The following is a 25,778-nucleotide window of genomic DNA, read 5'->3' on the forward strand; positions in this document are numbered from 1 at the left end:
TGTGGAGAGAGGGTCAGGTCTGTGGAGGGAGAGTCAGGTCTGTGGAGGGGAGAGTCAGGTCTGTGGAGGGAGAGTCAGGTCTGTGGAGGGAGAGTCAGGTCTGTGGAGGGAGAGTCAGGTCTGTGGAGGGAGAGTCAGGTCTGTGGAGAGGAGAGTCAAGTCTGTGGAGAGGAGAGTCAGGTCTGTGGAGGGAGAGTCAGGTCTGTGGAGAGAGGGTCAGGTCTGTGGAGGGAGAGTCAGGTCTGTGGAGAGAGGGTCAGGTCTGTGGAGGGAGAGTCAGGTCTGTGGAGGGAGAGTCAGGTCTGTGGAGGGAGAGTCAGGTCTGTGGAGGGAGAGTCAGGTCTGTGGAGGGAGGGTCAGGTCTGTGGAGGGAGAGTCAGGTCTGTGGAGGGAGAGTCAAGTCTGTGGAGGGAGAGTCAGGTCTGTGGAGGGAGGGTCAGGTCTGTGGAGGGAGAGTCAGGTCTGTGGAGGGAGAGTCAGGTCTGTGGAGGGAGAGTCAGGTCTGTGGAGAGGAGAGTCAGGTCTGTGGAGAGGAGAGTCAGGTCTGTGGAGAGGAGAGTCAGGTCTGTGGAGAGAGGGTCAGGTCTGTGGAGGGAGAGTCAGGTCTGTGGAGGGAGAGTCAGGTCTGTGGAGGGAGAGTCAGGTCTGTGGAGAGGAGAGTCAGGTCTGTGGAGAGGAGAGTCAGGTCTGTGGAGGGAGAGTCAGGTCTGTGGAGAGGAGAGTCAGGTCTGTGGAGAGAGGGTCAGGTCTGTGGAGGGAGAGTCAGGTCTGTGGAGGGGAGAGTCAGGTCTGTGGAGGGAGAGTCAGGTCTGTGGAGGGAGAGTCAGGTCTGTGGAGGGAGAGTCAGGTCTGTGGAGAGGAGAGTCAAGTCTGTGGAGAGGAGAGTCAGGTCTGTGGAGGGAGAGTCAGGTCTGTGGAGAGAGGGTCAGGTCTGTGGAGGGAGAGTCAGGTCTGTGGAGGGGAGAGTCAGGTCTGTGGAGGGAGAGTCAGGTCTGTGGAGGGAGAGTCAGGTCTGTGGAGGGGAGAGTCAGGTCTGTGGAGAGGAGAGTCAGGTCTGTGGAGGGAGAGTCAGGTCTGTGGAGAGGAGAGTCAGGTCTGTGGAGAGGAGAGTCAGGTCTGTGGAGGGAGAGTCAGGTCTGTGGAGGGAGAGTCAGGTCTGTGGAGGGGAGAGTCAGGTCTGTGGAGAGGAGAGTCAGGTCTGTGGAGGGAGAGTCAGGTCTGTGGAGAGGAGAGTCAGGTCTGTGGAGGGAGAGTCAGGTCTGTGGAGGGAGAGTCAGGTCTGTGGAGGGGAGAGTCAAGTCTGTGGAGGGAGAGTCAGGTCTGTGGAGGGAGAGTCAGGTCTGTGGAGGGAGAGTCAAGTCTGTGGAGGGAGAGTCAGGTCTGTGGAGAGGAGAGTCAGGTCTGTGGAGGGAGAGTCAGGTCTGTGGAGGGAGAGTCAGGTCTGTGGAGAGGAGAGTCAGGTCTGTGGAGGGAGAGTCAGGTCTGTGGAGGGAGAGTCAAGTCTGTGGAGGGAGAGTCAGGTCTGTGGAGGGAGAGTCAAGTCTGTGGAGAGGAGAGTCAGGTCTGTGGAGGGAGAGTCAGGTCTGTGGAGGGAGAGTCAGGTCTGTGGAGGGAGAGTCAGGTCTGTGGAGAGGAGAGTCAGGTCTGTGGAGGGAGAGTCAGGTCTGTGGAGGGAGAGTCAGGTCTGTGGAGGGAGAGTCAAGTCTGTGGAGGGGAGAGTCAGGTCTGTGGAGGGAGAGTCAGGTCTGTGGAGGGAGAGTCAGGTCTGTGGAGAGAGAGTCAGGTCTGTGGAGGGAGAGTCAGGTCTGTGGAGGGAGAGTCAGGTCTGTGGAGAGAGAGTCAGGTCTGTGGAGGGAGAGTCAGGTCTGTGGAGGGAGAGTCAGGTCTGTGGAGAGGAGAGTCAGGTCTGTGGAGGGAGAGTCAGGTCTGTGGAGGGAGAGTCAGGTCTGTGGAGGGAGAGTCAGGTCTGTGGAGAGGAGAGTCAGGTCTGTGGAGGGAGAGTCAGGTCTGTGGAGGGAGAGTCAGGTCTGTGGAGGGAGAGTCAAGTCTGTGGAGGGAGAGTCAGGTCTGTGGAGGGAGAGTCAGGTCTGTGGAGGGAGAGTCAGGTCTGTGGAGGGAGAGTCAGGTCTGTGGAGAGAGGGTCAGGTCTGTGGAGGGAGAGTCAGGTCTGTGGAGAGAGGGTCAGGTCTGTGGAGGGAGAGTCAGGTCTGTGGAGGGAGAGTCAGGTCTGTGGAGGGGAGAGTCAGGTCTGTGGAGGGAGAGTCAGGTCTGTGGAGGGAGAGTCAGGTCTGTGGAGAGGAGAGTCAGGTCTGTGGAGGGAGAGTCAGGTCTGTGGAGAGAGGGTCAGGTCTGTGGAGGGAGAGTCAGGTCTGTGGAGAGGAGAGTCAGGTCTGTGGAGGGAGAGTCAGGTCTGTGGAGAGGAGAGTCAGGTCTGTGGAGGGAGAGTCAGGTCTGTGGAGAGAGGGTCAGGTCTGTGGAGAGAGGGTCAGGTCTGTGGAGGGAGAGTCAGGTCTGTGGAGGGAGAGTCAGGTCTGTGGAGGGAGAGTCAGGTCTGTGGAGGGAGAGTCAGGTCTGTGGAGAGGAGAGTCAGGTCTGTGGAGGGAGAGTCAGGTCTGTGGAGGGAGAGTCAGGTCTGTGGAGGGGAGAGTCAGGTCTGTGGAGAGAGGGTCAGGTCTGTGGAGGGAGAGTCAGGTCTGTGGAGAGGAGAGTCAGGTCTGTGGAGGGAGAGTCAGGTCTGTGGAGGGAGAGTCAGGTCTGTGGAGGGAGAGTCAGGTCTGTGGAGAGGAGAGTCAGGTCTGTGGAGAGGAGAGTCAGGTCTGTGGAGGGAGAGTCAGGTCTGTGGAGAGGAGAGTCAGGTCTGTGGAGAGAGGGTCAGGTCTGTGGAGGGAGAGTCAGGTCTGTGGAGGGGAGAGTCAGGTCTGTGGAGGGAGAGTCAGGTCTGTGGAGGGAGAGTCAAGTCTGTGGAGGGGAGAGTCAGGTCTGTGGAGGGAGAGTCAGGTCTGTGGAGGGAGAGTCAGGTCTGTGGAGAGGAGAGTCAAGTCTGTGGAGAGGAGAGTCAGGTCTGTGGAGGGAGAGTCAGGTCTGTGGAGAGAGGGTCAGGTCTGTGGAGGGAGAGTCAGGTCTGTGGAGAGAGGGTCAGGTCTGTGGAGGGAGAGTCAGGTCTGTGGAGAGGAGAGTCAGGTCTGTGGAGGGAGAGTCAGGTCTGTGGAGGGAGAGTCAGGTCTGTGGAGGGGAGAGTCAGGTCTGTGGAGAGGAGAGTCAGGTCTGTGGAGGGAGAGTCAGGTCTGTGGAGAGGAGAGTCAGGTCTGTGGAGGGAGAGTCAGGTCTGTGGAGGGAGAGTCAGGTCTGTGGAGGGGAGAGTCAAGTCTGTGGAGGGAGAGTCAGGTCTGTGGAGGGAGAGTCAGGTCTGTGGAGGGAGAGTCAAGTCTGTGGAGGGAGAGTCAGGTCTGTGGAGAGGAGAGTCAGGTCTGTGGAGGGAGAGTCAGGTCTGTGGAGGGAGAGTCAGGTCTGTGGAGGGGAGAGTCAAGTCTGTGGAGGGAGAGTCAGGTCTGTGGAGGGAGAGTCAAGTCTGTGGAGAGGAGAGTCAGGTCTGTGGAGGGAGAGTCAGGTCTGTGGAGGGAGAGTCAGGTCTGTGGAGAGGAGAGTCAGGTCTGTGGAGGGAGAGTCAGGTCTGTGGAGGGAGAGTCAGGTCTGTGGAGGGAGAGTCAGGTCTGTGGAGGGAGAGTCAGGTCTGTGGAGGGAGAGTCAGGTCTGTGGAGGGAGAGTCAGGTCTGTGGAGGGAGAGTCAGGTCTGTGGAGGGAGAGTCAAGTCTGTGGAGGGGAGAGTCAGGTCTGTGGAGGGAGAGTCAGGTCTGTGGAGGGAGAGTCAGGTCTGTGGAGAGAGAGTCAGGTCTGTGGAGGGAGAGTCAGGTCTGTGGAGGGGAGAGTCAGGTCTGTGGAGGGAGAGTCAGGTCTGTGGAGGGAGAGTCAGGTCTGTGGAGGGAGAGTCAGGTCTGTGGAGAGGAGAGTCAGGTCTGTGGAGGGAGAGTCAGGTCTGTGGAGGGAGAGTCAGGTCTGTGGAGGGAGAGTCAGGTCTGTGGAGGGAGAGTCAGGTCTGTGGAGGGAGAGTCAGGTCTGTGGAGAGAGGGTCAGGTCTGTGGAGGGAGAGTCAGGTCTGTGGAGGGAGAGTCAGGTCTGTGGAGGGGAGAGTCAGGTCTGTGGAGGGAGAGTCAGGTCTGTGGAGGGAGAGTCAGGTCTGTGGAGAGGAGAGTCAGGTCTGTGGAGGGAGAGTCAGGTCTGTGGAGGGAGAGTCAGGTCTGTGGAGGGAGAGTCAGGTCTGTGGAGAGAGGGTCAGGTCTGTGGAGGGAGAGTCAGGTCTGTGGAGGGAGAGTCAGGTCTGTGGAGGGGAGAGTCAGGTCTGTGGAGGGAGAGTCAGGTCTGTGGAGGGAGAGTCAGGTCTGTGGAGAGGAGAGTCAGGTCTGTGGAGGGAGAGTCAGGTCTGTGGAGGGAGAGTCAGGTCTGTGGAGGGGAGAGTCAGGTCTGTGGAGAGGAGAGTCAGGTCTGTGGAGGGAGAGTCAGGTCTGTGGAGAGAGGGTCAGGTCTGTGGAGGGAGAGTCAGGTCTGTGGAGAGGAGAGTCAGGTCTGTGGAGGGAGAGTCAGGTCTGTGGAGAGGAGAGTCAGGTCTGTGGAGGGAGAGTCAGGTCTGTGGAGAGAGGGTCAGGTCTGTGGAGAGAGGGTCAGGTCTGTGGAGGGAGAGTCAGGTCTGTGGAGGGAGAGTCAGGTCTGTGGAGGGAGAGTCAGGTCTGTGGAGAGGAGAGTCAGGTCTGTGGAGAGGAGAGTCAGGTCTGTGGAGGGAGAGTCAGGTCTGTGGAGGGAGAGTCAGGTCTGTGGAGGGAGAGTCAGGTCTGTGGAGAGGAGAGTCAGGTCTGTGGAGGGAGAGTCAGGTCTGTGGAGGGAGAGTCAGGTCTGTGGAGGGGAGAGTCAGGTCTGTGGAGAGAGGGTCAGGTCTGTGGAGGGAGAGTCAGGTCTGTGGAGAGGAGAGTCAGGTCTGTGGAGGGAGAGTCAGGTCTGTGGAGGGAGAGTCAGGTCTGTGGAGGGAGAGTCAGGTCTGTGGAGGGGAGAGTCAGGTCTGTGGAGAGAGGGTCAGGTCTGTGGAGGGAGAGTCAGGTCTGTGGAGAGGAGAGTCAGGTCTGTGGAGGGAGAGTCAGGTCTGTGGAGGGAGAGTCAGGTCTGTGGAGGGAGAGTCAGGTGTGTGGGCGGAGCACCTGTGGGCGTGGATCAGGGCGTTGAAGGACAGCCCGTCCCTCCAGCTGGAGGAGAAGTCCTGGACATTGACCCGTTCGTATCCTGAAGTCTTCCTCTGGACCCAGAGCAGCAGCGCCTCACGGGCCGAGCGCCGGGCGCGGCCTTCAGACTGAAGGACACAAGGACCAGGATGAAGTCATGAGAGCAGGAGAAGAGGTTCTGCACCTCCTTCTCCTGGACGGGGCAGGGCCTGTACCTCCTTCTCCTGGATGGGTCCGATCTGGAAGCGCAGGATGATGATCCAGAGCAGGCCCAGGATCAGGGTTCTGTCCCCGTCCACCACGTTCTCAGGTCCGATCAGCTCCACCGGGATCTTGGTCTTCAGGAAGTTCAAGGCGATGCTGTTGTTCTCCAGGCAGTGAACACGGAGCCGAGGGCGAGTCTGAGCGCGTAAAGAGGCCCCTGAGATCAGCTCCAGGAGCCGGATCAGAACCAGGCCCGACTTCAGCTCAGAGTACACGTCCGACAGCTCCAGGGGCTCCTGAGGGACAGAGAAGCTTCTGTAAGACTCCACGGCTCCTCCAACACCTCCATCTGAGAGCCTCACAGACCTCTGACCTCTGACCTCTGATCCAAACGCAACGCACCAGAACAGAACCAACAGAAAGAGTTCTGAGCCCAAAGTTTGACACCAGGACCAGGACCAGGACCGGGACCGGGACCGGGACCGGGACCGGGACCAGGACCAGGACCAGAGCCAGGACCAGGACCAGGACCAGGACCAGGACCAGACCCGGGACCGGGACCGGGACCGGGACCGGGACCGGGACCAGGACCAGGACCAGGACCAGGACCAGGACCAGGACCAGGACCAGGACCAGAGCCAGGACCAGGACCAGGACCAGGACCAGGACCAGACCAGGACCAGGACCAGGACCGGGACCGGGACCGGGACCGGGACCGGGACGAGGACCAGAGCCAGGACCAGGACCAGGACCAGGACCAGGACCAGGACCAGGACCAGGACCAGGACCAGGACCAGGACCAGGACCAGGACCAGGACCAGGACCAGGACCAGGACCAGACCAGGACCGGGACCGGGACCGGGACCGGGACCGGGACCGGGACCAGGTCTAATCTGGTTCATTTTCACGTTCTTCTGACTCTGGTGATGCTCACACCTCCACATGACTCTGATCACAGCTCCTCCTCCTCCTCCTCATGTTTGCTCCTCCTCCTCCTCCTCATGTTTGCTCCTCCTCCTCCTCCTCATGTTTGCTCCTCCTCCTCCTCCTCCTCATGTTTGCTCCTCCTCCTCATGTTTGCTCCTCCTCCTCCTCCTCATGATTGCTCTCATAACCTCCTCCAGATGACTCTCCTCATTCCATGGATTCCTCTGGATATTCTGCAACATGAGCTGGAGTTATGAAGGTTTGTGTCAGGAGGAGATCAGGAGGAGGTCAGGAGGAGATCAGGAGGAGGTCAGGAGGAGGTCAGGAGGAGGTCAGGAGGAGGTCAGGAGGAGATCAGGAGGAGGTCAGGAGAAGATCAGGAGGAGGTCAGGAGGAGGTCAGGAGGAGGTCAGGAGGAGGTCAGGAGAAGGTCAGGAGGAGGTCAGGAGGAGGTCAGGAGAAGGTCAGGAGGTCAGGAGAAGGTCAGGAGGAGGTCAGGAGGAGGTCAGGAGGAGGTCAGGAGGAGGTCAGGAGAAGATCAGGAGGAGGTCAGGAGGAGGTCAGGAGGAGGTCAGGAGGAGGTCAGGAGGAGGTCAGGAGAAGGTCAGGAGGAGATCAGGAGGAGGTCAGGAGGAGGTCAGGAGGTCAGGAGGAGGTCAGGAGGAGGTCAGGAGGAGGTCAGGAGGAGGTCAGGAGGAGGTCAGGAGGAGGTCAGGAGGAGGTCAGGAGAAGGTCTGCGCTCTGATTGGTCGATGTGGGTGTGTACTGCGCTCTGATTGGTCGATGTGGGCGTGTCCTGCGCTCTGATTGGCTGCTCTGCCTCAGGTGATGTTGTACCTTGTTTTTGAGGAAGACGCTGTTCATCCATTTGGTGAAAGTCTTCTTCTGCACGCTCATCCTCTGCTCCTGCAGCTCCCGCACTCGCCCCGCCCCATCCTCCTCCTGCTCCATCCTGATTGGTCCACAGAGTGATGAGGTCACAGCGACTTCAGATGATGCAAGACTGGAAAAGAAACAGAGAGTTTGTCTTCTCGTTCCACTGGGCGTGTTCTTCTGATGAGGGCGTGGTCCTCAGAGCGGTGCATCATGGGAGTTCCTCAGGCCGTGTCCTGGGGCCTCCGGTGTTCATCACCTGAACGACCCTGAACACGTTTGTTCTCAACGTTCTGAACATTAAACATGGAAAACTCAATAAAACAAGAGTGAAGGTTTCCATGGAAACAAGAACATGTCGAGTTAGAATCATTTGAAAGTCACTAATAACTTGAATATCTCATTTCAGACGCACTAAAAACACATAAATATGATCCATAAAGTTTAGACCTGGTTTATGTCTTTTACTGCGACGCTTTACGACATTCCAGAGCGACATAAACGTCACATGTGGCAGTTTATGACACGCCCAGGGTCATGTGACCTCTGAACCTCTACACCGTTTGTGTGTTTGTTTGTTTGTTTGTGTGTTTGTTTGTTTGTTCTCCAGCTGCATTTGTCACAGTTTAGTGGACGTGCGGCGGAAGAGCGACTGGCCTCCATCCACAGCTTCTGGACCGGGTTCCTCTCTGGACGGTCCGGGTTCCTCTCTGGACGGTCCGGGTTCCTCTCTGGACGGACCGGATTCCTCTCTGGACGGTCCGGATTCCTCTCTGGACGGTCCGGGTTCCTCTCTGGACGGTCCGGGTTCCTCTCTGGACGGTCCGGGTTCCTCTCTGGACGGTCCGGGTTCCTCTCTGGACGGTCCGGATTCCTCTCTGGACGGACCGGATTCCTCTCTGAACGGTCCGGGTTCCTCTCTGGACGGTCCGGGTTCCTCTCTGGACGGTCCGGGTTCCTCTCTGGACGGTCCGGGTTCCTCTCTGGACGGACCGGATTCCTCTCTGGACGGTCCGGGTTCCTCTCTGGACGGACCGGATTCCTCTCTGGACGGACCGGATTCCTCTCTGGACGGTCCGGGTTCCTCTCTGGACGGACCGGATTCCTCTCTGGACGGTCCGGGTTCCTCTCTGGACGGTCCGGGTTCCTCTCTGGACGGTCCGGGTTCCTCTCTGGACGGACCGGATTCCTCTCTGGACGGTCCGGGTTCCTCTCTGGACGGTCCGGGTTCCTCTCTGGACGGTCCGGGTTCCTCTCTGGACGGACCGGATTCCTCTCTGGACGGTCCGGGTTCCTCTCTGGACGGACCGGATTCCTCTCTGGACGGTCCGGATTCCTCTCTGGACGGACCGGATTCCTCTCTGAACGGTCCGGGTTCCTCTCTGGACGGTCCGGGTTCCTCTCTGGACGGTCCGGGTTCCTCTCTGGACGGTCCGGGTTCCTCTCTGGACGGACCGGATTCCTCTCTGGACGGTCCGGGTTCCTCTCTGGACGGTCCGGGTTCCTCTCTGGACGGTCCGGGTTCCTCTCTGGACGGACCGGATTCCTCTCTGGACGGTCCGGGTTCCTCTCTGGACGGACCGGATTCCTCTCTGGACGGACCGGATTCCTCTCTGGACGGTCCGGGTTCCTCTCTGGACGGACCGGATTCCTCTCTGGACGGTCCGGGTTCCTCTCTGGACGGTCCGGGTTCCTCTCTGGACGGTCCGGGTTCCTCTCTGGACGGACCGGATTCCTCTCTGGACGGTCCGGGTTCCTCTCTGGACGGTCCGGGTTCCTCTCTGGACGGTCCGGGTTCCTCTCTGGACGGACCGGATTCCTCTCTGGACGGTCCGGGTTCCTCTCTGGACGGACCGGATTCCTCTCTGGACGGACCGGATTCCTCTCTGGACGGTCCGGGTTCCTCTCTGGACGGACCGGATTCCTCTCTGGACGGTCCGGGTTCCTCTCTGGACGGACCGGATTCCTCTCTGGACGGACCGGATTCCTCTCTGGACGGTCCGGGTTCCTCTCTGGACGGACCGGATTCCTCTCTGGACGGTCCGGATTCCTCTCTGGACGGTCCGGGTTCCTCTCTGGACGGACCGGATTCCTCTCTGGACGGTCCGGATTCCTCTCTGGACGGACCGGATTCCTCTCTGGACGGTCCGGATTCCTCTCTGGACGGTCCGGGTTCCTCTCTGGACGGACCGGATTCCTCTCTGGACGGTCCGGATTCCTCTCTGGACGGACCGGATTCCTCTCTGGACGGTCCGGGTTCCTCTCTGGACGGACCGGATTCCTCTCTGGACGGACCGGATTCCTCTCTGGACGGTCCGGGTTCCTCTCTGGACGGACCGGATTCCTCTCTGGACGGTCCGGGTTCCTCTCTGGACGGTCCGGGTTCCTCTCTGGACGGTCCGGGTTCCTCTCTGGACGGACCGGATTCCTCTCTGGACGGTCCGGGTTCCTCTCTGGACGGTCCGGGTTCCTCTCTGGACGGTCCGGGTTCCTCTCTGGACGGACCGGATTCCTCTCTGGACGGTCCGGGTTCCTCTCTGGACGGACCGGATTCCTCTCTGGACGGACCGGATTCCTCTCTGGACGGTCCGGGTTCCTCTCTGGACGGACCGGATTCCTCTCTGGACGGTCCGGATTCCTCTCTGGACGGTCCGGGTTCCTCTCTGGACGGACCGGATTCCTCTCTGGACGGTCCGGATTCCTCTCTGGACGGACCGGATTCCTCTCTGGACGGTCCGGATTCCTCTCTGGACGGTCCGGGTTCCTCTCTGGACGGACCGGATTCCTCTCTGGACGGTCCGGATTCCTCTCTGGACGGTCCGGGTTCCTCTCTGGACGGTCCGGATTCCTCTCTGGACGGACCGGATTCCTCTCTGAACGGTCCGGGTTCCTCTCTGGACGGTCCGGGTTCCTCTCTGGACGGTCCGGGTTCCTCTCTGGACGGTCCGGGTTCCTCTCTGGACGGACCGGATTCCTCTCTGGACGGTCCGGGTTCCTCTCTGGACGGTCCGGGTTCCTCTCTGGACGGTCCGGGTTCCTCTCTGGACGGACCGGATTCCTCTCTGGACGGTCCGGGTTCCTCTCTGGACGGACCGGATTCCTCTCTGGACGGACCGGATTCCTCTCTGGACGGTCCGGGTTCCTCTCTGGACGGACCGGATTCCTCTCTGGACGGTCCGGGTTCCTCTCTGGACGGTCCGGGTTCCTCTCTGGACGGTCCGGGTTCCTCTCTGGACGGACCGGATTCCTCTCTGGACGGTCCGGGTTCCTCTCTGGACGGACCGGATTCCTCTCTGGACGGTCCGGATTCCTCTCTGGACGGTCCGGGTTCCTCTCTGGACGGACCGGATTCCTCTCTGGACGGTCCGGATTCCTCTCTGGACGGACCGGATTCCTCTCTGGACGGTCCGGGTTCCTCTCTGGACGGACCGGATTCCTCTCTGGACGGACCGGATTCCTCTCTGGACGGTCCGGGTTCCTCTCTGGACGGACCGGATTCCTCTCTGGACGGTCCGGATTCCTCTCTGGACGGTCCGGGTTCCTCTCTGGACGGTTTCTCTCCTCAAACGTTTGTCTTCTTGAGATGGTTTTGACCTCTTTCTCACGATTACGTGGTGTAAATCTGTGGCCGTTACACCAGATGCCCTGGACTGGTCTCAGGTCCTTGTCTTTAAACTAATCTATTTTTACATTTGTTGACTCTTTTTACTCTTTTTGTTCCTTTTAAGGATTTAGTTGAATCCTTGTGAAAACTGAAGCTGCAACAATTAATCTGAATAATTAAGACTAAAAAAGAATCATAGTTGTATTTTCATATAAGACTCTGAGGCCATTTTAGTCCTGGTTTAGTCCTGGTTTAGACCTGGTTTAGTCCTGGTTTAGTCCTGGTTTAGTCCTGGTTTAGTCCTGGTTTAGACCTGGTTTAGTCCTGGTTTAGTCCTGGTTTAGTCCTGGTTTAGTCCTGGTTTAGTCCTGGTTTAGACCTGGTTTAGACCTGGTTTAGTCCTGGTTTAGTCCTGGTTTAGACCTGGTTTAGTCCTGGTTTAGACCTGGTTTAGTCCTGGTTTAGTCCTGGTTTAGACCTGGTTTAGACCTGGTTTAGTCCTAGTTTAGACCTGGTTTAGTCCTGGTTTAGACCTGGTTTAGTCCTGGTTTAGTCCTGGTTTAGACCTGGTTTAGTCCTGGTTTAGACCTGGTTTAGTCCTGGTTTAGTCCTGGTTTAGACCTGGTTTAGACCTGGTTTAGTCCTAGTTTAGACCTGGTTTAGTCCTGGTTTAGACCTGGTTTAGTCCTGGTTTAGTCCTGGTTTAGACCTGGTTTAGTCCTGGTTTAGTCCTGGTTTAGACCTGGTTTAGACCTGGTTTAGTCCTAGTTTAGACCTGGTTTAGTCCTGGTTTAGACCTGGTTTAGTCCTGGTTTAGTCCTGGTTTAGACCTGGTTTAGTCCTGGTTTAGTCCTGGTTTAGACCTGGTTTAGACCTGGTTTAGTCCAGGTTTAGACCTGGTTTAGTCCTGGTTTAGTCCTGGTTTAGTCCTGGTTTAGACCTGGTTTAGTCCTGGTTTAGACCTGGTTTAGTCCTGGTTTAGTCCTGGTTTAGACCTGGTTTAGACCTGGTTTAGTCCTAGTTTAGACCTGGTTTAGTCCTGGTTTAGACCTGGTTTAGTCCTGGTTTAGTCCTGGTTTAGACCTGGTTTAGTCCTGGTTTAGTCCTGGTTTAGACCTGGTTTAGACCTGGTTTAGTCCTAGTTTAGACCTGGTTTAGTCCTGGTTTAGACCTGGTTTAGTCCTGGTTTAGTCCTGGTTTAGTCCTGGTTTAGTCCTGGTTTAGTCCTAGTTTAGACCTGGTTTAGTCCTGGTTTAGACCTGGTTTAGTCCTGGTTTAGTCCTGGTTTAGACCTGGTTTAGTCCTGGTTTAGTCCTGGTTTAGACCTGGTTTAGTCCTGGTTTAGACCTGGTTTAGTCCTGGTTTAGTCCTGGTTTAGACCTGGTTTAGACCTGGTTTAGTCCTAGTTTAGACCTGGTTTAGTCCTGGTTTAGACCTGGTTTAGTCCTGGTTTAGACCTGGTTTAGTCCTGGTTTAGTCCTGGTTTAGACCTGGTTTAGTCCTAGTTTAGACCTGGTTTAGTCCTGGTTTAGACCTGGTTTAGTCCTGGTTTAGTCCTGGTTTAGTCCTGGTTTAGACCTGGTTTAGTCCTGGTTTAGACCTGGTTTAGTCCAGGTTTAGACCTGGTTTAGTCCTGGTTTAGTCCAGGTTTAGACCTGGTTTAGTCCTGGTTTAGTCCTGGTTTAGACCTGGTTTAGTCCTGGTTTAGACCTGGTTTAGTCCTGGTTTAGTCCTGGTTTAGACCTGGTTTAGTCCTAGTTTAGACCTGGTTTAGTCCTGGTTTAGACCTGGTTTAGTCCTGGTTTAGTCCTGGTTTAGACCTGGTATAGTCCTGGTTTAGTCCTGGTTTAGACCTGGTTTAGACCTGGTTTAGTCCTAGTTTAGACCTGGTTTAGACCTGGTTTAGTCCTGGTTTAGTCCTGGTTTAGTCCTGGTTTAGTCCTGGTTTAGACCTGGTTTAGTCCAGGTTTAGACCTGGTTTAGTCCTGGTTTAGTCCTGGTTTAGACCTGGTTTAGTCCTGGTTTAGTCCTGGTTTAGACCTGGTTTAGTCCTGGTTTAGACCTGGTTTAGTCCTGGTTTAGTCCTGGTTTAGACCTGGTTTAGACCTGGTTTAGTCCTAGTTTAGACCTGGTTTAGTCCTGGTTTAGACCTGGTTTAGTCCTGGTTTAGTCCTGGTTTAGACCTGGTTTAGTCCTGGTTTAGTCCTGGTTTAGACCTGGTTTAGACCTGGTTTAGTCCTAGTTTAGACCTGGTTTAGTCCTGGTTTAGACCTGGTTTAGTCCTGGTTTAGACCTGGTTTAGTCCTGGTTTAGTCCTGGTTTAGACCTGGTTTAGTCCTGGTTTAGTCCTGGTTTAGACCTGGTTTAGACCTGGTTTAGTCCTAGTTTAGACCTGGTTTAGTCCTGGTTTAGACCTGGTTTAGTCCTGGTTTAGTCCTGGTTTAGACCTGGTTTAGTCCTGGTTTAGACCTGGTTTAGTCCTGGTTTAGTCCTGGTTTAGACCTGGTTTAGACCTGGTTTAGTCCTAGTTTAGACCTGGTTTAGTCCTGGTTTAGACCTGGTTTAGTCCTGGTTTAGTCCTGGTTTAGTCCTGGTTTAGACCTGGTTTAGTCCTGGTTTAATCCTGGTTTAGTCCTGGTTTAGACCTGGTTTAGTCCTGGTTTAGACCTGGTTTAGTCCTGGTTTAGTCCTGGTTTAGTCCTGGTTTAGTCCTGGTTTAGACCTGGTCAGGTGTCGTACCTTGTCGTCAGGTGCTTGTCGTCAGGTGCTGCAGCTGCTTCTGACAGGAGCTGTGGCTCCTCATCAGGTGACTCGCACTCAGAGGTCAAAGTTCAGCAGATTCACTTTTAATGTTTGACTCATAAACACTTGAATCAGCAGAACTTTATTTAACACGACGACAAAAGCTCAGGCTGAAGACTCCTCCTCCTCAGGACCAGGACCAGACCAGGACCAGGACCAGGACCAGGACCAGGACCAGGACCAGGACCAGGACCAGGACCAGGACCAGGACCAGGACCAGGACCAGGACCAGGACCAGGACCAGAGTAAAAACACAGTCTCAGGTTCAGACTTTAATGGAGGAGACACATGATCAGAGACATGATCAGAGACATGATCAGACACATGATCAGAGACATGATCAGAGACATGATCAGAGACATGATCAGAGACATGATCAGAGACATGATCAGACACATGATCAGAGACATGATCAGAGACATGATCAGAGACATGATCAGAGACATGATCAGAGACATGATCAGAGACATGATCAGAGACATGATCAGAGACATGATCAGAGACATGATCAGAGACATGATCAGAGACATGATCAGAGACATGATCAGAGACATGATCAGAGACATTATGGCTTTGTCCAAGGCACAAAAGTTCAGAATAATAAAATATTATACGTTTTTTATATTTGGAATGATTCAGAAAAGTCTAAAAACCAAAAAAATGAGATGAGAAAAAGAACAAATCTGTACAAAATAAAATCAGACAAAAACATTCAAATACATTGCTTTTTTTACATATTTGGAATCAAAGAAACAGCAAAAATATATGTTTTATTAATAATAATAATTATAATTTGACCCAAAAGTTGTGAACGAACCAGAATCTGAGCAAATGTGGTTTGAATATTGAATGTGAGAAGCAAAAGGGTTTAGTCCTGGTTTAGTCCTGGTTTAGTCCTTATTTAGTCCTGGTTTAGTCCTGGTTTAGTCCTGGTTTAGTCCTGGTTTAGACCTGGTTTAGACCTGGTTTAGACCTGGTTTAGACCTGGTTTATTCCTGGTTTAGACCTGGTTTAGACCTGGTTTAGACCTGGTTTAGACCTGGTTTAGACTTGGTTTAGACCTGGTTTAGACCTGGTTTAGACCTGGTTTAGTCCTGGTCCACATTATAAAGAAACTATAAACATAAGATTATTAAACTTTATGGTTCAAGTTAATCTAAAACTTTGGGACTAAAGACATAAAAAGACATAAAAAGACATAAACCAGGATCAAACTGGAACTGAACCAGGTCCAAGTCATTTTTCATGAGTTTTAACAAACGCCGGAGACACAAGGGGCGGGGCCTAAATAGGAAGTGCACTGAGGTCAGAGGTCTGTGATTGGTCAGAATCTGGATACAAGAAAAATGCCCTTTTCTTTTAACTTGAACTGAACCAGAACCAGGACTAAACCAGGACTAAACCAGGTCTAAACCAGGTCTAAACCAGGACTAAACCAGGACTAAACCAGGTCTAAACCAGGTCTAAACCAGGACTAAACCAGGACTAAACCAGGTCTAAACCAGGTCTAAACCAGGTCTAAACCAGGACTAAACCAGGACTAAACCAGGTCTAAACCAGGTCTAAACCAGGACTAAACCAGGTCTAAACCAGGTCTAAACCAGGTCTAAACCAGGTCTAAACCAGGTCTAAACCAGGACTAAACCAGGACTAAACCAGGTCTAAACCAGGTCTAAACCAGGTCTAAACCAGGACTAAACCAGGACTAAACCAGGTCTAAACCAGGTCTAAACCAGGACTAAACCAGGTCTAAACCAGGTCTAAACCAGGTCTAAACCAGGTCTAAACCAGGACTAAACCAGGTCTAAACCAGGTCTAAACCAGGTCTAAACCAGGTCTAAAGCAGGACTAAACCAGGTCTAAACCAGGTCTAAACCAGGTCTAAACCAGGTCTAAACCAGGTCTAAACCAGGACTAAACCAGGAGTAAACTAGGTCTAAACCAGGTCTAAACCAGGACTAAACCAGGTCTAAAGCAGGTCTAAACCAGGTCTAAACCAGGTCTAAACCAGGTCTAAACCAGGACTAAACCAGGTCTAAACCAGGTCTAAACCAGGTCTAAACCAGGTCTAAACCAGGTCTAAACCGGGTCTAAAGCAGGACTATTGGTAATAATACGGTCAGTCCTCGGTGTGGGCGTACACCTCTCCGTTGCTGGGCGTGGCCTTGCGGTGGGACGGGGGGACCAGGTGTGGGGGCAGCTCCAGTGGAAGCTCGTATCCTTCCAGTTTGACCTGGATGAGATGTTGTGCCAGAGCGAACTCCTGGTCGTCCAACATCCCGTCGTGGTCGCAGTCGGCCAGCTTCCAGATCTTCCCCAGGACCGTGTTGGGCAGGCGCGAGTTCATCATCTCCTTCTTGGCGTTGACCCCGGAGATCTTGCCGTTGACGGGCATCAGCGTGTAGAAGATCTCGTCATAGCGGTGTTTGTCGCGGTTCACGATCCAGTCCTCGTGGTCGGCGCCGGCGCTGATGCCTTCGCCGTAGCCGTGACCAAAGGGGCCGTCCTGGGCAGAGGAGGGGGGGCAGGGGTCAAAGGTCGTAGCAGTTTAAACTAGGGGTCACTAAAAAACTGTCTCCAGTTTGAGAACATTTCCACGAGCTCTGGCAGCAGAGGTGGTGCCCCTCGCTCTAAACTGCCTGGTCGGGCTGGTGCCCCTCGGTCGGGCTGGTGCCCCTCGGTCGGGCTGGTGCCCCTCGGTCGGGCTGGTGCCCCTCGGTCGGGCTGGTGCCCCTCGGTCGGGCTGGTGCCCCTCGGTCGACTTATGAAAAGCTCTAAATTTGACTTTTAAGGTTGAATCAACTAAAATAATAAATAGTCTTTAGAGCAAAATAACATGACAGGTGTTTTTACCTGCGAGCCCTCGAAGGCTCCGCCCTGAACCATGGAGGGCGGGGTTTTAGACTCCTCCTCCCGGATCATCGCCATGAGAACAGCGATCTTTGACGACAACATTTTATCGACCGACTCGATGAGTTTCATCTTTAGAGACGGAAATTTACTGAAGTCGTAATGTTGCAGCTGATCCTGAAGAGGGAGACAGAGAGTCAGAGGAAACCAAGAGCAGCATCAGGAAACAACACGAGGCAAAGAAACTCAGCTGAAACACGGGAAACGGGAGGGAAACGGGGGGAAACGGAAGGAAACGGGGGGAAACGGGGGGAAACGGGGTGAAACGGGAGGGAAACGGGAGGAAACGGGAGGGAAACGGGAGGAAACGGGAGGGAAACAGGGGGAAACGGAAGGAAACGGGGGGAAACGGGAGGAAACAGGGGGAAACGGGAGGAAACGGGGGGGAAACAGGGGGAAACGGGAGGAAACAGGGGGGAAACGGGGGGAAACGGGAGGGAAACGGGGGGAAACGGAAGGAAACGGGGTGAAACAGGGGGGAGACAGGGGGAAACGGGAGGAAACGGGAGGGAAACAGGGGGGAGACAGGGGGAAACGGGAGGAAACGGGGGGGAAACAGGGGGAAACGGGAGGAAACAGGGGGGAAACGGGGGGAAACGGGAGGGAAACGGGGGGAAACGGAAGGAAACGGGGTGAAACAGGGGGGAGACAGGGGGAAACGGGAGGAAACGGGAGGGAAACGGGGTGAAACAGGGGGGAGACAGGGGGAAACGGGAGGAAACGGGAGGGAAACGGGAGGAAACGGGGGGAAACGGGAGGGAAACGGGGGGGCAACGGGAGGAAACGGGAGGGAAACAGGGGGAAACGGGAGGGAAACGGGGGGGCAACGGGAGGAAACGGGAGGAAACGGGAGGGAAACGGGGAAACGGGAGGGAAACGGGAAGAAATAGGGGGAAACGGGAGGAAACAGGGGGGAAACAGGTGGAAACGGGAGGGAAACGGGAGGAAACGGGGGGAAACAGGGGGGAAACGGGAGGGAAACGGGGGGAAACGGAAGGAAGCGGGAGGAAACGGGAGGGAAACAGGGGGAAACGGGAGGGAAACAGGGGGAAACGGGAGGGAAACGGGAGGAAACAGGGGGAAACAGGGGGAAACGGAAGGAAACGGGGGGAAACGGGAGGAAACAGGGGGGAAACAGGGGGAAACGGGAGGAAACGGGAGGAAACGGGAGGGAAACAGGGGAAACGGGAGGAAACGGGGGGAAACAGGTGGAAACGGGAGGGAAACGGGGGGAAACAGGGGGGAAACGGGAGGGAAACGGGGGGAAACGGAAGGAAACAAAAGGAAACGGGGTGAAACAGGGGGGAGACAGGGGGAAACGGGAGGAAACGGGAGGGAAACGGGGGGAAACGGAAGGAAACGGAAGGAAACGGGGTGAAACAGGGGGGAGACAGGGGGAAACGGGAGGAAACGGGGTGAAACAGGGGGGAGACAGGGGGAAACGGGAGGAAACGGGAGGGAAACGGGAGGAAACGGGGGGAAACGGGAGGGAAACGGGGGGGCAACGGGAGGAAACGGGAGGGAAACAGGGGGAAACGGGAGGGAAACGGGGGGAAACGGGAGGGAAACGGGGGGGCAACGGGAGGAAACGGGAGGAAACGGGAGGGAAACGGGGAAACGGGAGGGAAACGGGAAGAAATAGGGGGAAACGGGAGGAAACAGGGGGGAAACAGGTGGAAACGGGAGGGAAACGGGAGGAAACGGGGGGAAACAGGGGGGAAACGGGAGGGAAACGGGGGGAAACGGAAGGAAACGGGAGGAAACGGGAGGGAAACAGGGGGAAACGGGAGGGAAACAGGGGGAAACGGGAGGGAAACGGGAGGAAACAGGGGGAAACAGGGGGAAACGGAAGGAAACGGGGGGAAACAGGGGGGAAACGGGAGGAAACGGGAGGAAACGGGAGGGAAACAGGGGAAACGGGAGGAAACAGGGGGGAAACGGGGGGAAACAGGTGGAAACGGGAGGGAAACGGGGGGAAACAGGGGGGGAAACGGGAGGGAAACGGAAGGAAACAAAAGGAAACGGGGTGAAACAGGGGGGAGACAGGGGGAAACGGGAGGAAACGGGAGGGAAACGGGAGGAAACGGGGGGAAACGGGAGGGAAACGGGGGGAAACGGGAGGGAAACGGGGGGGCAACGGGAGGAAACGGGAGGAAACGGGAGGGAAAAGGGGGGAAACGGGAGGGAAACGGGAAGAAATAGGGGGAAACGGGAGGAAACAGGGGGGAAACGGGGGGAAACAGGTGGAAACGGGGGGAAACAGGGGGGAAACGGGAGGGAAACGGGGGGAAACGGGAGGGAAACAGGGGGAAACGGGAGGGAAACGGGGGGGCAACGGGAGGAAACGGGAGGAAACGGGAGGGAAACAGGGGGAAACGGGAGGGAAACGGGAAGAAATAGGGGGAAACGGGAGGAAACAGGGGGGAAACGGGGGGAAACAGGTGGAAACGGGAGGGAAACGGGGGGAAACAGGGGGGAAACGGGAGGGAAACGGGGGGAAACGGAAGGAAACGGGAGGAAACGGGAGGAAACGGAGGGAAACAGGGGGAAACGGGAGGGAAACAGGGGGAAACGGGAGGGAAACGGGAGGAAACAGGGGGAAACGGAAGGAAACGGGGGGAAACGGGAGGGAACAGGGGGGAAACAGGGGGAAACGGGAGGAAACGGGAGGGAAACAGGGGGAAACGGGAGGAAACAGGGGGGAAACGGGGGGAAACAGGTGGAAACGGGAGGGAAACGGGAGGAAACGGGGGGAAACAGGGGGGAAACGGGAGGGAAACGGGGGGAAACGGAAGGAAACGGAAGGAAACGGGGTGAAACGGGGGAAACAGGGGGAAACGGGAGGAAACGGGAGGGAAACGGGAGGAAACGGGGGGAAACGGGAGGGAAACGGGGGGGCAACGGGAGGAAACGGGAGGGAAACAGGGGGAAACGGGAGGGAAACGGGGGGAAACGGGGGGGCAACGGGAGGAAACGGGGGGGAAACGGGAGGGAAACGGGGGGAAACGGGAGGGAAACGGGGGGAAACGGGAGGAAACGGGAGGGAAACAGGGGGAAACGGGAGGGAAACGGGAAGAAATAGGGGGAAACGGGAGGAAACAGGGGGGAAACGGGGGGAAACGGAAGGAAACGGGAGGAAACGGGAGGGAAACGGGGGGGCAACGGGAGGAAACGGGAGGGAAACAGGGGGAAACGGGAGGGAAACGGGGGGAAACGGGAGGGAAACGGGGGGGCAACGGGAGGAAACGGGAGGAAACGGGAGGGAAACGGGGAAACGGGAGGGAAACGGGAAGAAATAGGGGGAAACGGGAGGAAACAGGGGGGAAACAGGTGGAAACGGGAGGGAAACGGGAGGAAACGGGGGGAAACAGGGGGGAAACGGGAGGGAAACGGGGGGAAACGGAAGGAAGCGGGAGGAAACGGGAGGGAAACAGGGGGAAACGGGAGGGAAACAGGGGGAAACGGGAGGGAAACGGGAGGAAACAGGGGGAAACAGGGGGAAACGGAAGGAAACGGGGGGAAACGGGAGGAAACAGGGGGGAAACAGGGGGAAACGGGAGGAAACGGGAGGAAACGGGAGGGAAACAGGGGAAACGGGAGGAAACAGGGGAGAAACGGGGGGAAACAGGTGGAAACGGGAGGGAAACGGGGGGAAACAGGGGGGAAACGGGAGGGAAACGGGGGGAAACGGAAGGAAACAAAAGGAAACGGGGTGAAACAGGGGGGAGACAGGGGGAAACGGGAGGAAACGGGAGGGAAACGGGGGGAAACGGAAGGAAACGGAAGGAAACGGGGTGAAACAGGGGGGAGACAGGGGGAAACGGGAGGAAACGGGGTGAAACAGGGGGGAGACAGGGGGAAACGGGAGGAAACGGGAGGGAAACGGGAGGAAACGGGGGGAAACGGGAGGGAAACGGGGGGGCAACGGGAGGAAACGGGAGGGAAACAGGGGGAAACGGGAGGGAAACGGGGGGAAACGGGAGGGAAACGGGGGGGCTACGGGAGGAAACGGGAGGAAACGGGAGGGAAATGGGGAAACGGGAGGGAAACGGGAAGAAATAGGGGGAAACGGGAGGAAACAGGGGGGAAACAGGTGGAAACGGGAGGGAAACGGGAGGAAACGGGGGGAAACAGGGGGGAAACGGGAGGGAAACGGGGGGAAACGGAAGGAAACGGGAGGAAACGGGAGGGAAACAGGGGGAAACGGGAGGGAAACGGGGGGAAACGGAAGGAAACGGGGGGAAACGGGGTGAAACGGGAGGGAAACGGGAGGAAACGGGAGGAAACGGGAGGGAAACAGGGGGAAACGGAAGGAAACGGGGGGAAACGGGAGGAAACAGGGGGAAACGGGAGGAAACGGGGGGGAAACAGGGGGAAACGGGAGGAAACAGGGGGGAAACGGGGGGAAACGGGAGGGAAACGGGGGGAAACGGAAGGAAACGGGGTGAAACAGGGGGGAGACAGGGGGAAACGGGAGGAAACGGGAGGGAAACGGGGTGAAACAGGGGGAAACGGGAGGGAAACGGGGGGGCAACGGGAGGAAACGGGAGGGAAACGGGAGGAAACGGGGGGAAACGGGAGGGAAACGGGGGGGCAACGGGAGGAAACGGGAGGGAAACAGGGGGAAACGGGAGGGAAACGGGAGGGAAACGGGGGGGCAACGGGAGGAAACGGGAGGAAACGGGAGGGAAACGGGAGGGAAACGGGAAGAAATAGGGGGAAACGGGAGGAAACAGGGGGGAAACAGGTGGAAACGGGAGGGAAACGGGAGGAAACGGGGGGAAACAGGGGGGAAACGGGAGGGAAACGGGGGGAAACGGAAGGAAGCGGGAGGAAACGGGAGGGAAACAGGGGGAAACGGGAGGGAAACAGGGGGAAACGGGAGGGAAACGGGAGGAAACAGGGGAAACGGAAGGAAACGGGGGGAAACGGGAGGAAACAGGGGGGAAACAGGGGGAAACGGGAGGAAACGGGAGGAAACGGGAGGGAAACAGGGGAAACGGGAGGAAACAGGGGGGAAACGGGGGGAAACAGGTGGAAACGGGAGGGAAACGGGGGGAAACAGGGGGGAAACGGGAGGGAAACGGGGGGAAACGGAAGGAAACAAAAGGAAACGGGGTGAAACAGGGGGGAGACAGGGGGAAACGGGAGGAAACGGGAGGGAAACGGGGGGAAACGGAAGGAAACGGAAGGAAACGGGGTGAAACAGGGGGGAGACAGGGGGAAACGGGAGGAAACGGGGTGAAACAGGGGGGAGACAGGGGGAAACGGGAGGAAACGGGAGGGAAACGGGAGGAAACGGGGGGAAACGGGAGGGAAACGGGGGGGCAACGGGAGGAAACGGGAGGGAAACAGGGGGAAACGGGAGGGAAACGGGGGGAAACGGGAGGGAAACGGGGGGGCAACGGGAGGAAACAGGAGGAAACGGGAGGGAAACGGGGAAACGGGAGGGAAACGGGAAGAAATAGGGGGAAACGGGAGGAAACAGGGGGGAAACAGGTGGAAACGGGAGGGAAACGGGAGGAAACGGGGGGAAACAGGGGGGAAACGGGAGGGAAACGGGGGGAAACGGAAGGAAACGGGAGGAAACGGGAGGGAAACAGGGGGAAACGGGAGGGAAACAGGGGGAAACGGGAGGGAAACGGGAGGAAACAGGGGGAAACAGGGGGAAACGGAAGGAAACGGGGGGAAACAGGGGGGAAACGGGAGGAAACGGGAGGGAAACAGGGGAAACGGGAGGAAACGGGGGAAACGGGGGGAAACAGGTGGAAACGGGAGGGAAACGGGGGGAAACAGGGGGGGAAACGGGAGGGAAACGGAAGGAAACAAAAGGAAACGGGGTGAAACAGGGGGGAGACAGGGGGAAACGGGAGGAAACGGGAGGGAAACGGGAGGAAACGGGGGGAAACGGGAGGGAAACGGGGGGAAACGGGAGGGAAACGGGGGGGCAACGGGAGGAAACGGGAGGAAACGGGAGGGAAAAGGGGGGAAACGGGAGGGAAACGGGAAGAAATAGGGGGAAACGGGAGGAAACAGGGGGGAAACGGGGGGAAACAGGTGGAAACGGGGGGAAACAGGGGGGAAACGGGAGGGAAACGGGGGGAAACGGGAGGGAAACAGGGGGAAACGGGAGGGAAACGGGGGGGCAACGGGAGGAAACGGGAGGAAACGGGAGGGAAACAGGGGGAAACGGGAGGGAAACGGGAAGAAATAGGGGGAAACGGGAGGAAACAGGGGGGAAACGGGGGGAAACAGGTGGAAACGGGAGGGAAACGGGGGGAAACAGGGGGGAAACGGGAGGGAAACGGGGGGAAACGGAAGGAAACGGGAGGAAACGGGAGGAAACGGAGGGAAACAGGGGGAAACGGGAGGGAAACAGGGGGAAACGGGAGGGAAACGGGAGGAAACAGGGGGAAACGGAAGGAAACGGGGGGAAACGGGGGGAAACGGGAGGGAACAGGGGGAAACAGGGGGAAACGGGAGGAAACGGGAGGGAAACAGGGGGAAACGGGAGGAAACAGGGGGGAAACGGGGGGAAACAGGTGGAAACGGGAGGGAAACGGGAGGAAACGGGGGGAAACAGGGGGGAAACGGGAGGGAAACGGGGGGAAACGGAAGGAAACGGAAGGAAACGGGGTGAAACGGGGGAAACAGGGGGAAACGGGAGGAAACGGGAGGGAAACGGGAGGAAACGGGGGGAAACGGGAGGGAAACGGGGGGGCAACGGGAGGAAACGGGAGGGAAACAGGGGGAAACGGGAGGGAAACGGGGGGAAACGGGGGGGCAACGGGAGGAAACGGGAGGAAACGGGGGGGAAACGGGAGGGAAACGGGGGGAAACGGGAGGGAAACGGGGGGAAACGGGAGGAAACGGGAGGGAAACAGGGGGAAACGGGAGGGAAACGGGAAGAAATAGGGGGAAACAGGGGGGAAACGGGGGGAAACGGAAGGAAACGGGAGGAAACGGGAGGGAAACAGGGGGAAACGGGAGGGAAACAGGGGGAAACGGGAGGGAAACGGGAGGAAACAGGGGGAAACAGGGGGAAACGGAAGGAAACGGGGGGAAACAGGGGGGAAACAGGGGGAAACGGGAGGAAACGGGAGGAAACGGGAGGGAAACAGGGGAAACGGGAGGAAACAGGGGGGAAACGGGGGGAAACAGGTGGAAACGGGAGGGAAACGGGGGGAAACAGGGGGGGAAACGGGAGGGAAACGGAAGGAAACAAAAGGAAACGGGGTGAAACAGGGGGGAGACAGGGGGAAACGGGAGGAAACGGGAGGGAAACGGGAGGAAACGGGGGGAAACGGGAGGGAAACGGGGGGAAACGGGAGGGAAACGGGGGGGCAACGGGAGGAAACGGGAGGAAACGGGAGGGAAAAGGGGGGAAACGGGAGGGAAACGGGAAGAAATAGGGGGAAACGGGAGGAAACAGGGGGGAAACGGGGGGAAACAGGTGGAAACGGGAGGGAAACGGGGGGGCAACGGGAGGAAACGGGAGGGAAACAGGGGGAAACGGGAGGGAAACGGGAAGAAATAGGGGGAAACGGGAGGAAACAGGGGGAAACAGGTGGAAACGGGAGGGAAACGGGGGGAAACAGGGGGGAAACGGGAGGGAAACGGGGGGAAACGGAAGGAAACGGGAGGAAACGGGAGGGAAACGGGAGGAAACGGGGGGAAACGGGAGGGAAACGGGGGGAAACGGGAGGGAAACGGGGGGGCAACGGGAGGAAACGGGAGGAAACGGGAGGGAAAAGGGGGGAAACGGGAGGGAAACGGGAAGAAATAGGGGGAAACGGGAGGAAACAGGGGGGAAACGGGGGGAAACAGGTGGAAACGGGAGGGAAACGGGGGGGCAACGGGAGGAAACGGGAGGAAACGGGAGGGAAACAGGGGGAAACGGGAAGAAATAGGGGGAAACGGGAGGAAACAGGGGGAAACAGGTGGAAACGGGAGGGAAACGGGGGGAAACAGGGGGGAAACGGGAGGGAAACGGGGGGAAACGGAAGGAAACGGGAGGAAACGGGAGGAAACGGGAGGGAAACAGGGGGAAACGGGAGGAAACGGGGGGAAACGGGAGGGAACAGGGGGGAAACAGGGGGAAACGGGAGGAAACGGGAGGGAAACAGGGGGAAACGGGAGGAAACAGGGGGGAAACGGGGGGAAACAGGTGGAAACGGGAGGGAAACGGGAGGAAACGGGGGGAAACAGGGGGGAAACGGGAGGGAAACGGGGGGAAACGGAAGGAAACGGAAGGAAACGGGGTGAAACGGGGGGGCAACGGGAGGAAACGGGAGGAAACGGGAGGGAAAAGGGGGGAAACGGGAGGGAAACGGGAAGAAATAGGGGGAAACGGGAGGAAACAGGGGGGAAACGGGAGGGAAACAGGGGGAAACGGGAGGGAAACGGGGGGGCAACGGGAGGAAACGGGAGGAAACGGGAGGGAAACAGGGGGAAACGGGAGGGAAACGGGAAGAAATAGGGGGAAACGGGAGGAAACAGGGGGAAACAGGTGGAAACGGGAGGGAAACGGGGGGAAACAGGGGGGAAACGGGAGGGAAACGGGGGGAAACGGAAGGAAACGGGAGGAAACGGGAGGAAACGGGAGGGAAACAGGGGGAAACGGGAGGAAACGGGGGGAAACGGGGGGAAACGGGAGGGAACAGGGGGGAAACAGGGGGAAACGGGAGGAAACGGGAGGGAAACAGGGGGAAACGGGAGGAAACAGGGGGGAAACGGGGGGAAACAGGTGGAAACGGGAGGGAAACGGGAGGAAACGGGGGGAAACAGGGGGGAAACGGGAGGGAAACGGGGGGAAACGGAAGGAAACGGAAGGAAACGGGGTGAAACGGGGGAAACAGGGGGAAACGGGAGGAAACGGGAGGGAAACGGGAGGAAACGGGGGGAGACGGGAGGGAAACGGGGGGGCAACGGGAGGAAACGGGAGGGAAACAGGGGGAAACGGGAGGGAAACGGGGGGAAACGGGGGGGCAACGGGAGGAAACGGGAGGAAACGGGGGGGAAACGGGAGGGAAACGGGGGGAAACGGGGGGGAAACGGGGGGAAACGGGAGGAAACGGGAGGGAAACAGGGGGAAACGGGAGGAAAACGGGAAGAAATAGGGGGAAACGGGAGGAAACAGGGGGGAAACGGGAGGAAACGGGGGGAAACGGGAGGGAAACGGGGGGGCAACGGGA

The 25,778-nt window shown here is 57.5% G+C and overlaps 2 protein-coding genes across 3 annotated transcripts in view; both read right to left on the minus strand.

Annotated features, from left to right (window-relative positions):
- Window positions 1-7,394, minus strand: part of sptbn5 (spectrin, beta, non-erythrocytic 5) — a 154,430-nt gene extending 147,036 nt beyond the window's left edge. Inside the window, 3 exon segments of the mRNA XM_072436122.1 lie at window positions 5,244-5,392; window positions 5,480-5,764; window positions 7,233-7,394. Of these exon segments, the coding sequence (XP_072292223.1) occupies window positions 5,244-5,392; window positions 5,480-5,764; window positions 7,233-7,346 (548 nt within the window). The 5' untranslated portion in view covers window positions 7,347-7,394.
- An 8,380-nt stretch (window positions 7,395-15,774) lies between these two features.
- Window positions 15,775-25,778, minus strand: part of ehd4 (EH-domain containing 4) — a 41,766-nt gene continuing 31,762 nt past the window's right edge. The window contains exons 7-8 of one of the 2 annotated variants that reach the window (XM_072436123.1): window positions 16,528-16,701; window positions 15,775-16,180 (exon numbers count right to left, since the gene is read on the minus strand). In XM_072436123.1, the coding sequence (XP_072292224.1) occupies window positions 15,794-16,180; window positions 16,528-16,701 (561 nt within the window). In that variant the 3' untranslated portion in view covers window positions 15,775-15,793. The remainder of the gene's footprint in view (window positions 16,181-16,527; window positions 16,702-25,778) is intronic. The other variant, XM_072436124.1, reaches the window with a different exon arrangement.

This window comes from Eucyclogobius newberryi, unplaced genomic scaffold (assembly GCF_026437365.1).
Source record: "Eucyclogobius newberryi isolate DKJ021-1_F unplaced genomic scaffold, fEucNew1.0.hap1 SCAF_70, whole genome shotgun sequence".
Taxonomy (NCBI): Eukaryota; Metazoa; Chordata; class Actinopteri; order Gobiiformes; family Gobiidae; genus Eucyclogobius; species Eucyclogobius newberryi.